The sequence below is a fragment of the Microtus oregoni genome, unplaced genomic scaffold (assembly GCF_018167655.1).
Source record: "Microtus oregoni isolate MIOR12 unplaced genomic scaffold, Mior012 000026F_ref0000081, whole genome shotgun sequence".
NCBI classification, from domain to species: domain Eukaryota; kingdom Metazoa; phylum Chordata; class Mammalia; order Rodentia; family Cricetidae; genus Microtus; species Microtus oregoni.
This window is the reverse complement of record NW_024543085.1, coordinates 18,805,272-18,821,351: the sequence shown is the minus strand read 5'-3', so window position 1 is coordinate 18,821,351 and position 16,080 is coordinate 18,805,272. Positions and strand designations below refer to the sequence as shown.

The 16,080-nt window shown below is 40.8% G+C and overlaps 1 protein-coding gene across 3 annotated transcripts in view; it reads left to right on the top strand.

The window, feature by feature from the left end:
- The window catches only part of Aass (aminoadipate-semialdehyde synthase), a 59,069-nt gene extending 43,324 nt beyond the window's left edge, over window positions 1-15,745 (top strand). For 2 of the 3 annotated variants that reach the window (XM_041675686.1, XM_041675685.1), the window contains exons 20-25: window positions 7,491-7,658; window positions 9,963-10,058; window positions 11,562-11,677; window positions 12,296-12,384; window positions 12,860-13,036; window positions 15,108-15,745. In XM_041675686.1, coding sequence (XP_041531620.1) covers window positions 7,491-7,658; window positions 9,963-10,058; window positions 11,562-11,677; window positions 12,296-12,384; window positions 12,860-13,036; window positions 15,108-15,226 — 765 coding nt within the window. In that variant the 3' untranslated portion in view covers window positions 15,227-15,745. The remainder of the gene's footprint in view (window positions 1-7,490; window positions 7,659-9,962; window positions 10,059-11,561; window positions 11,678-12,295; window positions 12,385-12,859; window positions 13,037-15,107) is intronic. The other variant, XM_041675687.1, reaches the window with a different exon arrangement.
- The last annotated feature ends 335 nt before the right edge of the window (window positions 15,746-16,080 follow it).

Here is a 16,080-nt window from a genome sequence, read left to right as displayed (position 1 = left end):
TGTTCAAGTAATTTCAGTATGACACAAACTTGAGTAAGACTTTGAAACTGGCACCAGAGATTGTCATATTGACTGGCTGACTTTCCTGATTTCAGAGAATGCATGGCTACAAAGTGCCCCTCTGCATGGGAGGTTTGGTCTTTCAGAGAATAAAACTAACAGCTATTCCCTTTTGCTATCTAACACCGTTATTGGTATTACTTTTACTCTTTTATAATAATAAGATTATGGCATAGAGAGGATGATTTAGGCCATCACCTGAGACTCAACCCTGGTTTCCACTAATTACAAAGCTATTAAAATTGTTTTTACGTTAATTTATTATTGTATGTATATGTGTGCACAAACATCCATAACCATGGGAGCCACGGTGCACATCTAGAGGTGAGGGTGCACATCTTCAATCCCAGCATTCAGAAGGCAGAATCAGGTCGATCTCTGTGAGTTCAAGGCCAACCTTGTCTATAGAGAGTGTTCCAGGAGCTGATTCTCTCCTCCTATGTAGGTTCAAACCCAGATCCTCAAGTTTGGTAGCAATTGTCCTTATTAGCTGAGTCATGTCCTTAACTCCTCCAAAGCCAATTCTTTTCTCAGATTCCATTTTGTTGTTGTTTTGAGGGGAGTTAGAAACTGGATTAAATAACTGTAAACCAAGGAAGAATTCCTCCAAAGTATAATTTATCACAGAACTGCAGACCAGAATTCACTTGCCTCCCGTGTGGAGAGATTGAGGCTGGGAAGCAGAGTGTAGTGGGAGAGGATGTGCTCTGGAAAACATCAGCTGGAGAAGAGCACTGTCATTCATGTGAAAGCATGGTTATAAGGAGGAAGACAAGTTGAGTGAGCCCCACCTGCAGTTAGAGAATGCACGGGACAGAGGAGGCCTCAACATGACAGCTGACCATCTGTGTATGTGTGCTTCTAACTCTAAGGAAAACTCACACTTGGGGAAAAAATGTATTAAGATTGAGGGTTCATTTGTGAATCAGGTATCCTAGGCATCTCTTTTACCTTGCTTCTGTCTTGGCCCTTCAGGATAAAAAATGCATTCAGAGCTATATGAAAACAGATTTTTTCCAATATTCATATTTTCAATTTATTCGTGAATCTAAATATTTTCCAATACTAAAGGTTTTTTTTTCTTAAAGTTTTGAATTTTATAACGATATATGCAGGAATGGCATACAATGTAACACATTTATTTATGCAAGAATTATGTCAGTGCAATTAGCATAATGATTACCTTAAACATTCTTTTTTTATTTTTGTGGTAAGATCATTTGAAAATTCCTTTTCCAGATAATATTTAGGGCGAGAGGAATAAGGAAAGATTTGTTAGGAGGTATAAAATTACCACTAGCTAAGAGGAAGGAGTTCATTTACATAAGGTGAATATAGTTAGCAATCACATAGTCTGTATTTGAGCGGATTTCCGATGATTCAAGGTGAATGTTTCTATCAGCCTTGGTCACTGATGTCTGTGACATCAGTGTGACTCACAGATGTAGCGGCACATTGAATGCATCATAATGAGAGTTTGAAAAGAATGGATGCCTAAACCTTGCTCCCAAAGATTTTAATTTGCTGGACTTTGGAGAATTTTCAAAGCTCACCAAGAGATGTTTAGCAAGCAACTGAACTTCAGAACAAAAAACTTAGTAACCAGAGAATCACAGCTATGTCAAACACTACAGCTATGTCAAGCAGGATATTTTAGAGGGATGCTTTAAGATGAGAAAGACACTTCTGGGTTCTGGTGCTCATGTTGACATCCTTCACAGTGTCTCCAGAAACCAGGCACCAGGCACTGCTGTGTGAGGGAGCACGGAAATTCCACGCCTGACATCCTACCAATCACACTTCCTCAGCCTGTCTCCCTTTGTGTATCAATAGCCCCTGCTCACCTTGGCAATCTCTCTGGCTCTTGTTTGGTATACAGTAATATGCAAAGGCTGAAAAAAATGTCTGCTCCTATTGATCATGACGTGTTTGTGTTCAGGAGGCTGTATAAATTATGAGGAAGACAAGAATTAGAGAATTGGAGTCAGTCAGTGGCACATACCTTTAGGGACAAGCAAGGTATAAACATCAGAAGCCTGGCTTTGCGTTCTAGTCCTGCTATCACAGGATACTTGCCTGAAAACAAGGATGATAATGACTACTTTGCATCTTTCTTTCTCCTTTTACATTTTTTCCTTTTTTTAAAATACAGGTTTATCTGTGCATGTATCTGTGCAACAGCTCTGGCTGTCCTGGAATTAACTGTGTAGACCAGGCTGGCCTTGAGCTCACAGAAATCTGCCTGCCTTTGCCTCCCGAGTGCTGGGATTAAAGACTTGTGCCACTGGTGTATGGCACTTTGTAGCCTTCTTGTTATGTGAATTAGTGAATCCATGTAGACTGTGATCTGCCTAACAGTCAACTTATTAGCAAATACTAGTTTTGGAAATAACTCGGTGCTCTGAGGGTCCAGGCAAAGCAGCAAGTCATTTCTGGCAGCAGAAGCTGTATTTGTTGAGTTTGAAGTCCTCTCTACCCCTCTCATTCTGAGCTTGTTTTCTTAAATGGAGGGATTTCTTACATTTTTTCTGACACTGGCAGATTTGAAGAGAAAAACACGATGCTTCTCTTTTCTCTGCTAAAAAGATACTTTTTCAAGGTCTTGTTCAGATTTCCTCTTGCAGAGTTTCCTAGCCACTCCAGCCTTTGTTCACTGTTCTTTTGTCTGAACTCAATCAGAGTGTCTGACACTTAGGTACTTGGATTGTCTGTGTCTAAGAATTTTCCGTGATTCAAGTCTATAACTCTGTTCTCCAGTCTTGATTGTTAAACTTCCTTTAGAAAGTCTCTCATATCCTTGCCCTTCTGTCCCCTCTGCCACTACCCTCTCTGCCCCTGTCACCTCAGCCACAGAGCCGGCTTTACAGAATTTATAGAACCATAATGATGAAGACATCCCTACTTTGGGCTTGAATTTGAAGGCTGAAACGCTTCTAGTAATTAGAAAGGAGCCTTTGAATTAGGACATAGCGTATCGTCCTGTGTTCTTGTCAGTTCATTGGTATTGTTCTGTCTCCTAGCAAATCCGACTTCCTCCCAAATGTCTGAAGGCAGTGACTAGTCTTCTCTTAGTTTCATCCTTCATAGGTGGTGGTACACTTCCCATGGAAAGTACCACGGAAAGTGTGAGATCCATGCATGTGGAAAGCAAGCCCCTTTTCCTTTTCAGAAAATCCTGTTTAGTTACTCATTGCTCCCAGTGCCCATAACCATAGCATAGCTTTTGAAGGATGTACTTGTATCAGGATCTTTGATGCTGTACTGGGTCAATATCCTTTTGAGAATAGTGATCCAAAAATAAAGCCAAACAAAGATGTTCGTGTGATACAGTAGAATGTACACCAGCAATTGGTCAGGAAGACAGACAGCCTGTTTATATTTCTGAAAAAAGTGCAATTACATGGATTAAAAGTAAGCACATAAAATATTAAAAGGCTGAGGGTCCCTAGTAAATGGCAGCCTGTACGTTTACTGTGCTAAATTTCTGATTAGTTGATTGATTAATCCCAAAGGTTTAAGGAGAAATGATCATGGTTAAATTAAATAAAGATTTTTTTTAATTCATGTACATAGGCTACCTCCCTCTAAGTTGAGGTTAAAGAGGCCAATATTGGACATTGTTTGTTTGGAAATGAGACCCCAGCCCTCTAACACCCCTATATCCAAGGAATTTGGGATGATTGGAAGCGTCACCCCAGTCCCTGGCATCCATCTTAAGCCCCCTCCTCCCGGGAGTTAACCTTGGTCTGGACTCCACCTCTGGGAAGCCTGCCAAGTGCTGACCCCTCTCCAGGGAGGGTCAGGACCAATCCCACAGCCTATTTAGACTTGCGCCAGAAAAAGGAAAAGGTGGTCTTGGGTTTTGTTTGTCCTCCCCTTTCTGTCTCTCTCTTCTCTTTACCATGCTCTCCCAGCCACCCACGTGGGCATCTTTGATTTGGTCTAATCGGGTCTAGTTGGAATTATTTGCATAGGTGGAGAGGCTCCACTTAAGAATATTTCTATAGAGTCCGGTTTTATCCCATGCTTTTTCAGTCACAGTCCAGCTGGCCTTGGTGAGCTCCCAATAGATCAGCCCCACTGTTTCAGTGGGTGGGTGCACTCCTCGTGGTCCCGACTTCTTTGCTCATGTTCTCCCTCCTTCTGCTCCTCATTGGGACCTTGGGAGCTCAGTCCAGTGCTCCAGTGTGGGTCTCTGTCTCTATCTCCATCCATCACCAGATGAAGGTTCTATGGTGATATGCAAGATATTCATCAGTATTGCTATAGGATAGGGTCGTTTCAGGTTCCCTATCCTCAGCTGCCCAAGGAACTAACAGGCAGAGTTACAGGAGCAGAGCATAACAAGTTATATGTAACAACCTTATGCAACAAAGACATGGTTATAAGGAGGTCATAACAACAGGAAGTCATAACAACCTTTTGAAACAAAGAATTGCAAGATAGTCATAATTTTTAGAACCAAAAGCATGGTAGTTGTTTCCTGGAACAGGCAGTACAGAACCATTTGTAGTTAAGGTTAAAGATGGGGCATAGCCCAATCCTTGAGAAACAGAGGTTTAATCCTAAACAGGAATGAACCTAGTATGTCTTTTTGATTAGATGACTTTCAAGCCCAAGATGGAGGCAGGCTGGTTCATTGCTTATTTTGACTATTTGAATATTTATTCTACGATATATGTCTGTGATTCTCTCATTGGTTGTGTGATGTTTGTGTGTGTGAAAAAGAACTGGCCTCAGAGAATCCTGCAACCACAACATGTGATGAGTTGTGCTTCTGCTGGGAGCTGGTCTGGGGCACAAGCATTGTCTGAGCAGAGAGAAACAAATTTCCTCTGTAAAGTGGATGGATACATTTTAATGTCTTCCTTAAAGTTCTTAATAGAACACGGAACTAGGCGGGGCTTGTTTTTGAAGCTAAGACACTGGGATTGCCAGCTACTTATCAAATGGTGAGAAGTGTTGCGGTGGAGGGATCTTGATTGGTTTCGTTTTCTTTGCCAGTTAGATAATTAAAAAGCAGGAAAAATTTCAGGAGCGATAGATAGCAGCAGGGAAAATCTGAAACACACCAGATGGATGATCAGCTGTGAAGAAAGGCTTTTATTAGTGGTGAGGATGTACACACACAGCAAGGCACAGAGAAGAGCCTTCTGCAAAGTGTGTGTGGTGGGGAATGAGGACCCCAGCAGTTTATAATTCAGTCTCTTCTTAAGGAGGGGGCCTAGCAGTGGAAAAATGTTTACCAAGTTTTAAGCTTCCAGGATTTTGTCTCAAATCAGGAGTGTGATAGAGATGCCAGCATCCCGGAGAAGAAAAAACAGCCATTTTGAAAGTTCAAATTGCTATTACCTGGCTGTGGTCTCTCTCCCTATCTGTCTGCATATTAGGGAATCTAACTTAGTTCCTCATAGCCATACTGTTATTTTGGATCAGATTCATTGACTGTTAATTTCTCTACGTGAATCACTGACAGTCAGTTTAAACTATCTGATTTTTACAAAACTTGCTGATCTATTTTAATTTGATATATTTGTTTCCTTTTTCTTATTATATAGGGTTTTAGTACATAGTCTAGGCTAGCCTGGAACTTTTAGTAATACCTCTGTCTCAGGCCCCTAAACTCTGGGATTACTGGTTTTTACTATTTTGCCCGGTAAGAATTTTTCTTTAAAGATTGTCTTGATCTTCAATTGAAGAAGAAGAACTTTAGAATTGCTACAGGTTACAGAAGTGAAATGGATATAGAGACCCAGCATGTGGCTTCTGTATTAGGTTGTTTTGAAAACTAGAATTCTATTAGAAGAAGTTCAGTACAGTCTAAAGAAGGGGCTCTGAACACATTAAATGGGAAGTATCCGTCACATTCCTTGGATTCTTTCTGAGAGATTCTAGAAGGCATACTGCAAGCGACCTGTCTTTTCAACTGAAAGGACCTCTCCACACCCATCTGTGTACAAGGCAGCCCTCTCCTTCTGGTCCCTCGGTTGTGTATAAATTAGTTTCCATTTTCTCTCTTACACTTCAATACAGGTGAGCTCGTCCACAAATGTATTCTGGGCACCATTGTTTAGCCCATCTTCTTTTAGAAAAATCCCTGTGAACCCTGGCAACTGCCCCCTGCAGTTCTGGTTTGTGCAGCTTTAGAAACAGGGTGAAATTGTTTCCAGCAGGACAAAGTCCAGCTTGACAGCAGCCTCAGCCCTAATTTTATCATTCCAGAATGTTTTTCATTATCCCAAGGACAACCACAGACTTCCAGCTCTAAGGCGAAATGTAATACTTTACTTAAAGTTAAACACAAAGCAACACCTCCTTGCACTTTGAATATGTGTTGGGGAGGAATACACGGCTCTAGGGAACCAGGATTTTGCTTCTCACTAAAAAGAAGTTGTATTTGAGCTTCATTGTGTAGTCTTGGCATTGTCTCTGTTGTGAAGGGAGGCCTTCCTTCTGCTGCCTCTACACAGTTGCTGGTGATTGCTGATCATTCAGCAAATGTTTTTTACAGTAAACACAGGGTGAACAGAAGATGTGAATTGAATTTTATTCATTGTTTTCCTTATTCTTTCTACAATTTGTATCATCTCTGGCACATAGTTAATGGGTATTCAATAAACAATAGTTGGGCGAGTGAAAAGTGCAAGATTTGTACTAAAAGAGACATGAAATTAAAAAAGAATATTGCCATTGCTGTCAGAGCATACAAGCCATTGAATGCTTACTTGACGCTATTCGCTTACACAAATGTAAAGCAAAACAAACAAAAAATCCCTAATGCAGCATAACACTATTTTAGCCAGGGGCAAGAGTCAATTGAAAACAAGCCTTTTGTTTAGAAAATAAAGTGTATTAGAGACGTGGGATTCCCCTCTGTATGCTACGAATGTGTTTTATTACCACTGGTTATTAAAGAAACTGCTTCAGCCAATGGCTTAGTAGAGTAAAGCCGGGTGGGAAATCCGAACAGAGATACAGAGAGAAAGTAGATGAGGTTAGAGAGATGCCATGTAGCTGCCGAAGGAGAAAGACACCAGCCGCCAGCCAGAACCTTACTGGTAGGTCACAACCTTATGGTGATACACAGATGAATAGAAATGGGTTAACTCAGATGTAAGAGTTAGCTAGAAATATATCTAATCTGTTGGCCGAGCAGCACTGTAATTAATATAGTTTCTGTGTTATTATTTGGGTCTGGGTGGCAGGGAAACAAAAGAGCAGTCTCTGCCTAAAGATTAGGATTTAGAAGTCTGGGGAAAGCCTGACAAGTTATTTCAGGAAGAACAGCTTGGCTAATAGCATGTTAAATATTGATCGTGGTTTCATTAATATTTTTCAAAGTTCTGTTAGTTTCGTTTGTATAAGTAATGCAGATAAACCCAGAAGAAACAAGCCATTGTGAACCCCAGCTATTTTTCACTCTTCCTCAGGTTGTGAATGTGACAGGGGGAGTCTCTTTTCTTGACTCTGTCACATCCATGGATTACTTCCCAGGCCTGAACTTGGAAGGGTATCCTAACAGAGATAGTACAAAATATGCTGAAATTTATGGGATTCCATCTGCCCATACATTGTTGAGGGGTACACTGAGATATAAGGTAAGTGCTATATTTCAAACACTGTCAAAAACCAGTTTTTACATAACTCATACATTCCAGGATAGGGGCATGAGGATTAGAATTATTAAGCAAAAGGAACAGAACTATAAGAGAAATAAGAGACAAAAACACAAAACAACATCGGGAGGGAAAATCAGTGAATATTAAATGCTGAATTTACCTGCATTTATTTTTCACATGCTTTTATACTTCAATACAAAAGGGGAAAGAAGGTAAAGTATTGCTTTAACATGACACAAAGAACAACTAGTACAGTTACTTGCTTTAATTCTTGAGACATCAAGTCATTATTTCCTAAGTAAAGTCATTGATGTCTTGGGCAGGAATGTGTGGTGAACACACCCTAGACCAAGTATCCTAGGCAGTCATTCCTTGTGTCAAATGTCCTATTTTAAATGAAGGAGCACAGGGATATGTTTGAAATTTCTGACCTTTGTTCAGGATAGAGACAGTCCACCTCTATGGGCCACTTTAATGTCCAAAACACCAAGCCACCACACCCTAGGTCAGGATATCTTATTTTGTAATCTCACCTGTTGTCAACAACTTCAAAAAAGCAAAAATAAGCTCAAACTCTGTGACCTTCAGACAAGGTGGAACAGCCTCGCATCTGTGTATATCCTGACCAAACACATTGCTAGTTTTGATGTAAAAAATATATATGCTTATTTTTCTTCTAATAATTGAAATGGGAAACCAAGTTGGAATTTATTTTTTAAGATAATTAGTTATTATTAAGTTAGTTACTTGACAATTTCATATTTTTATATAATACATTCTGGTTACACCTTCTCCTATAACCTTTTGACCCCCTAATCTCTCCACCCCTTTCTATACTTGTCCCTTTCCAAGGTTTATGACTTAGTTTTGCTGTATGACCTGTTTAGTCATACAACAGAGCTATTTGTCTGATCATTGAATTGGTACCATCCCTTAGGGAGTCTGGCAGGCTTGCCATTGGGTGTAAACTGAAGGTAAAGACTCCCCCTTTTCTTGACTCTACCCATAGGAAATTGTTAAGCAATGAGCACCTGAGCCCCCTGAGTGTCTTCTCCACCCTTGCCTGGCTGCTGGATGTATACATGCTGCAGTCTCACTCAGTTGTTGAGAATTCATAACTGCAATTTTTGTGCATAGTGTAGACTACATCATTTCTCTCCCCTCTCCCTGTCCTCCTGCTTTTACAGTCTTTCTGCTTCCTTCTGCAATGTTACATGGGATGATATAAATGTCTTGTTTGGGACTGAACACTCAACTGCCGCTAATTCTCAGACTCCCCATACAGCTATGATATTCTGTTTCCAACTCAGTTCACTGGGGCGGTGTGGGGGAGCTTTTATTAAAGTGTTAGGAGACCCAACTCAAAAGCATGAATTTATTGACTCTTTAGGGATTGGGAGCAGGTAGGAGGCCAACTCTAGGTGTAGCTAGATATGAGTGCTTGCTTTGTTTCTCGGTCTTGTAAGATTACATTGGTCTCTGGTTCCAGTTTTCCGTTAAGGCCTATTAGGTTCAAATCCATTGTGAGTGACAAATCTGCCCCTTTTGCTGATAACTAAACATATAAACTTTGTCTTGTTGATTGTGATTTATGTATCTTCTATGTCTTCAGAGCTCATGATGAGTTAACAACATTTGAAACACATGGACTGAGGCTGGGAGAAGTTACAGGGTTAGATGGACTTCCTTAACAATTTGAAATGCTTTCTTTACCACAAAATAGGGCTTCAATTGACCACGTTTGAGATGTTATGAGTATATTCAAAATGATAAAACCAGGTAACAGAATGGCATGACATCCTTCCCCATACTCTACACATACCCAGGTCTTCTCTATAGGATGGGTTCTCTCTTTTAGGGGGTATGGATTATTGTCCCTTCCATCACAAGAAAGCAAAATAGATAGAAGTTAAGCCAATAGAGTGCTTTCCTGGCATGCACAAGGCCCTGGATGTGATCATTAGCACTTAAAAGAAAACAAAGCAGTGTAACAAATAAAGATTAAAATGTAACTATCCTATTAAATAATATTCTGTTAAACTGCATTATTCAATTCACCAGGAACTTAGCCCTTAAGCTTCCAGAACATACCATACAATATAGCACTGAGAAAATAAGAAACAACTCATTTACAAAGTCTTTTATGTAAACCAGTTGAATTATGACATTTATAGGTTATAAATATAAAACCCTCTTTAAAAATACCTTCTTTAAAAAATAGCTAGAAATTCATTTGTCTTTAAAGGAAAATATTCATTTGCTCCCTATTAATTCTTGCTTCAGGGATATTCCAAAGCTCTGAATGGATTTGTAAAGTTAGGTCTCATCAACAGAGAAGCATATCCCGCGCTCCAACCTGAGGCCAACCCTCTCACCTGGGTGAGTAACTCCAGAATTGTGCTGTCTGCTGTACACACACCTTCTGAGATGGCCCACTGAGATCAGCTTTGCACAGAACTCAAGAGAACTCTAGAGCATCCCTTCTGTGACTGATGTACACTGATGAGTCCTTGGAAAAAGTTGATGGGCTAATATGCCTGGCTGCTTCTGGACTCACTCACTCACTCACTCACTCACTCACTCACTCACTCATTCACTCACAGGATCCCCACCCCTACCCCAACTCCCACAACCCTGTAAGGAGATGCCTTGAACTCACTCACTCAAAGGACCACCCCCAGCCCTGTAAGGAGATTTCACTCACTCACTCACTCACTCACTCACTCACTCACTCACTCACTCACAGGACCCCCCACCCCCACCCCTGCATCCCTGTATGGAGATGTACTCACTTTGTTTTTGCAGTCTGAATTTCCAGCTGTATAGGTCACTTGGCCCCATTGGTGTGTATTTGGGAAGATGTTGGTGTGAGTCTTGCCAGTCCTCTCATTGGGCCACTTATCATCGTGGGCAATAAGTTTATTACTAAGTTTTAGGCATTTCTGTGTCACCCCCACCCTGGCATCTCAGAGTTGGGCTGGGATTTAGGACTTGTCCCTGGATGTCAAGTAGAGCTCCCACTAGTGGCTGATATTTAACTACCAGCTGATGGGAGGGGGGCTGTCCTAGCTCTCCCAGGATGCTGTTAGCTTGCAGAGCACAAGTGACAAATGACAGACCTGTTGCACAGCATCAGAGTAGAAACATTTTAGACTCTGTGGATCTGCAGAAGAATCTCGTGCTGCCGTAGACAATGCATAGGCACACGGGTGGGTATGCCTTCCAGTGAACTTCTATTTTATAAACCAGGTAGCAAGCCACACTGGGCCTGGGAACCAATTGGTTGACTTGTGAACATAGCCTAGCTTCCTTCCAGGACCCTGGAAAAGGTTTTGTTTAGAAAGAAGAAAATTCTATGACCACTCTTTTAAGTGTTCTTTTGAAATTTGATTCCCTGCGAGGTCTTTCTCATCTATCGAAGCTACAAAAGAACTCTGGTTGCCATTGGCAACCACGGCAGTAAGTCCCTTGTACTTTAACCTGCTCCAGATTGATTGTTAGAGGGTGTGTGAAGGGTGTGTGTGTCTGGGGGGTGGTATGGGTGAAAAAAGTGATGGGGAAGATGACACATGACCAGGATGGGGAAGATACGTGACCAGGAAGTGTTTGTGTGCTTCCCCTTTTTAGCATTGATTTTTTAAAAAAAATATTGTTAAATATTTTTCTGTCATCCCACACATTTGTAATATACAGCTAAGCATGCATGCATATTTATATATTTGTACACATATATAATTTATGTTTTAATTTTCTATATCAATTATTTCTAACAAACTTTTCGGGGTACACTCGATGTCTGACGTCTTGATAGACTTATTTTTCAGATAACTGTTGTTTTACTTCTCAGGGACTTAGACTTCCCATGTTTCTTTTCCCAATCAGAAACAGCTCCTGTGTGACCTAGTTGGGATTTCCCGCTCCTCTTCATGTGAGAAGCTTAAGGAAGTGGTCTTTACAAAGCTGGGAGGGGATAGCACCCAGCTGGAGGCTACTGAATGGTATGTACCCATCTTTTCATTTAGATCAAAACACCTTGAACCAATGATTAATGACCTACTCCTTTCTGGCCAAGGAAGGCTACGACACACCACACACTTTGTATTTGTCTTTGATTAATTAACTGTTTATTAGCTAATTGATGCTCTTTAGTTGGCCTTAGAGAGATTATAATATATTGTGTATATTGGGACAAAAACTAGATACGTGAAGAAACCTGATAGCAATTATGAACTGAAAAATGTTTATTTTGGAGCATTTTCTCATTCCATTCCGGGATAACATGGGATTTCTCTGGGTAATCCCTCACTGACGGCAGAATATTCATTCATGTGACTATGGTACATTATTCATTCATGTGAGACCACTCATCTGTAAATTAGCTCTCAAAATGTCATAAAAATGAGTTTGCATATATCCTCTCTGCTCTGCTCTATGAAGCAGTGTTTCAGGGACCCGGGGAGATTCTGATGCTAAGACGCTCCCATTATTATCAATTTTCGGTTCAGGTGAATCTTAGAACTTGTGAGATGACCCCTAAGAGCCAAGGGGCTCTTTCCCACTCCCCAGAGAAGAACATGCAGAGACTGTGAACTAACAGTGGCACTTATGTTTTTCAGGTTGGGCTTACTGGGTGATGAGCAAGTCCCTCAGGCCGAGTCCATTGTGGATGCATTCTCCAAGCACTTGGTCTCAAAGCTCTCCTATGGTAGGTCATGGGCTTATAGTAAACGATGCTAAAGAAGAGCCCCAAAATGGTTTGGCCAAAGGATTGGTTTTGAGAGCAGCATCCATGCAATACAAAGGGAGAGATTTGAGAAGAGGGAAACAGCACTAGGTAGAGGCAATAGGAGAAAAAATATCAGGAAATAATGAGTTCAGGAACTACAAGAAGGTGAAGGAATTTTGTATGTAATGTATTAGGTAAATACCAAAGCGGTATTTTGGGGAGCAAGTATTTTTGTCACTTATCTAATCAACCAGGCTACTCGATGTTGAGAAAGGAACATGGTCCGAGTTTCCATTTAACTGAGGTTTTCACTGATCTTTGGGTAAAAACATCATAGGTAGTTATCTAGTGATGATATGTAATTGGATGGGAAACATCTAAGAATGGCGGAAAGGTAGACTACAACAATGGGTAAGTGGTAATGATGATTTAGAATGTTTGTATTTATCTCAAGGTCCCGAGGAAAAGGATATGATTGTGATGAGAGACAGCTTTGGCATCAGACATCCTTCTGGACATTTAGAAAATAAGGTCATTGATCTCGTGGTTTACGGAGACTTCAATGGCTTTTCAGCAATGGCAAAAACTGTGGGGTTGCCAACAGCCATGGCGGCCAAAATGTTGCTTGATGGTAAGTCCCTTTTTCATCAGGGCTAAGACTGTTTCCTCTACCTTCAAGTCAGCCCGTCTCTGGAGAGCAAATGTTTTGCTTTATTGAAAATGAACAATCTTAGAGGAACCTGGATGGGGGCCACATTATGGTGAGGAATGAGATTAGGCCCTGTCAAGAGACCAAATTTTCACCTAGCTTAGTCACAGGACCTCAGAATGATGGAATAGTTATAGCTCAACACCTGTAGGCCAAGGTCTCCTCCTATTGAACGTGGAAAGTCAAAGCTGAGTTCTAGTGGTGTCCTCAAACCCCTCTGACTCCTAAATTCCTCCCTTTTCATGTGTACTTTTAGTGAGTGGTTGCTCTAAATTAGCAGAGGGTGTTCATTTGTAGACCATCAGGGCTATAGACTGTGGTTTATTAATTCTCATGTCTTAGCATATTATCGATACGGAACAAGTATTTCTGATGTGCTCCTTGACTTACAGAGGGGTTTTTATTGTGAGTAGTTATTGTAAGTTGAAAGACAAAGGAAGAAACATTCATTAGAGCTGGAGGACTGACAAGCATAGTTCAGCGACACAGGCCCCTGGAGAGTATCAGCTGCCTCCTTTAGTGACTTTCTGGTTGATTGGCATCTGTGACTTCCTGTTACTTCCCGGCACCGTGGCACACTGTCATAAGCATATCACTAGCTTGGACAGAACTCAAATTTTAAGTAGAATTTATTCTTAATGTTTTTGCAGCATTTACAAACTATGAGGCCAATCCTTTCTTTCCTTTATTCTGTCATACAATATATCTTGAGTGCAGTTTTCCTTACCTCCACTCAATCTGGTCCCTTCCCATCCACCCCCACTCCCCTAGATCTATTCCTCCTTTTCCTTCCAGAAAGGAGCAGCACTTCTAAGGATCTCAAATGAACGTAGAATAACAAGACACAGTAAGACTAGACACAAACCCTCATATCAAGGCTGGACAAGGCAATCAAGGAAGAGGAAAAGTGTCTCAGGAGCAGGAAAAAGAGTCAGGAACAACCCTACTTCCACTGTTAGGAGTCCCACAGGAACAGGAAGCTTACACAACCATGACATATATGCAGAGGACCTAACACAGAACCCATACAGGCTCTCTTATTGTCAGTCTCTGTGAGCTCCTATGAGTCCTGCCTAGTTGATTCTGTGTTCTTATGGTATCCTCAACCCCTCTGGCTCCTAAAATCCTTCCTTTTTTCTCTTTTTCAGGGTTTGTAAAGCTCTGCCTAATGTTTGACTTTGGGTTTTTGCATCTGTTCCCACCAATTGCAGGATGAAGCTTCTCTGAGACAATTGAGCTAGGCAACAATTTATGAGTATAGCAGAATATTATTAGGAATCATTCTATTGCCTTCTTCTTGGTCAGTTGTATTTGGTTCTATTCTAGGTGTCCGGGTTACCCAACCTCTGGTCCCTGGTCACCCAGACAGTGTTGGGCATGGGTCCCTCTCATAGTGTGGGCCTCAAGTTAGACAGGCTGTTGGTTAACCACTCTCACAAGTTCTCTGCTGCCTTTCCCCCAGTACATCTTTCAGGCAGGTCAATGTTTTGTGGCCTGCCTGGTGTTGCAGTGCCACCACTGGAAGCCTTGCCTTGTTATAGAAGACGGCTAGTTCAGGGTCCCCATTCCCCAGTACTAGGAGGCCTCGGTAGGGTCACTGTCATGGATTTCCTTCCAGGGAGTTTCCACCTCAGTAGGTTTCAACATAGTCTCCCAAATGCCCACCTCCACCCCAATCATCTTTGCCTCCCTACCCCTCCCCACCTTATGCCTCCTGTTCCTATCTTCACCTGCAGCTGTCAACCTACAAAATCTATCCCATTTTACCTTCCCAGAGCGATCATGTTACTTACCTTCTCTGGGACTAAGTTGGAACTTTCTGTAAAGAATTTCAAATCTTAATTTTCCATGTTCTCCCTTCACGGTCACATATAGATTGAATACCTTTGCTTCAGAATACAATACCATTTGGCCCTGGTGTTGGATTCTTGACATGGATATGTACCTTTAACATTACCTTTAAATTGAAAATCAAAAATCTGCTTTCTTTTAGGTGAAATCGAAGCCAAAGGCCTCCTGGGGCCATTTACGAAGGAGATCTATGGGCCAATATTGGAGCGGATTAAAGCAGAAGGCATTGTATTTCATACACAGAGCACAATCAAACTATAAATGGGCCTTTATTTTTCTAGGCATCACAGATGTCAACTTGTGTATGACGAACATGCTTGCTGTTGTGCTGAAGCATACGGCTTTATGTTTTGAGCTTAACTTACTCAAAATGTGAAGTGTATGCTTTGAGTAAGTTAATGGAATGGTGTTTCTGAAACTCAAATCTCTATTTTAGTAAAACTTTGGGGGTAGAAGATGCCAGTCATTACAGAGACCTTTAATAAGTCTACTGTGTATTTTGTGTGCATGTAAAAGTGATTGATGATCATAGTTTGTTAATTTATTGTGCTTCTTTTTTTCTTTTAAGAACATGTCATCAGCAATTGTGTACTATTCATTTTGCCAGAAAAATTTCATGTAGTTATATTTTTGTATTAAATTGCTTCTGCTAGATGCCTTTAACCGACTTATCTACAAACAATTGCAAAAGTACTGTTTCATGCCTTTTGTAAAGTTGTGATCTATTTAGTAAATTTTTTGGAAAAGAGAATTGATACAATAAACTCCAAATCTTCATTATCCTTTTATTGGAAACAGAGAAAGTGCTTGAAAATCTCTATCACCCTTCCATGATAAAAAACAAAGCAGACAAATCTGCCACAAAACACATACAAGCCAAGAGTAGAAAGGGATGCCTTTATAAAGGATAGCCATGGAAAACCCACAACTTGTATCATATTTAATGGCAAAAGGCTGAATAATTTTCACCTAACACCACAAGTAAGACAGGAATGTTGTCACTTGCCACACTGATTCAACCTATACTGAGAGATTAGGGCATGCCAAAGGGGTAATTAATAAATAAATAAAATGATAAGAAACATGAAACATCTGTACTGGAAAGAAACAAAATA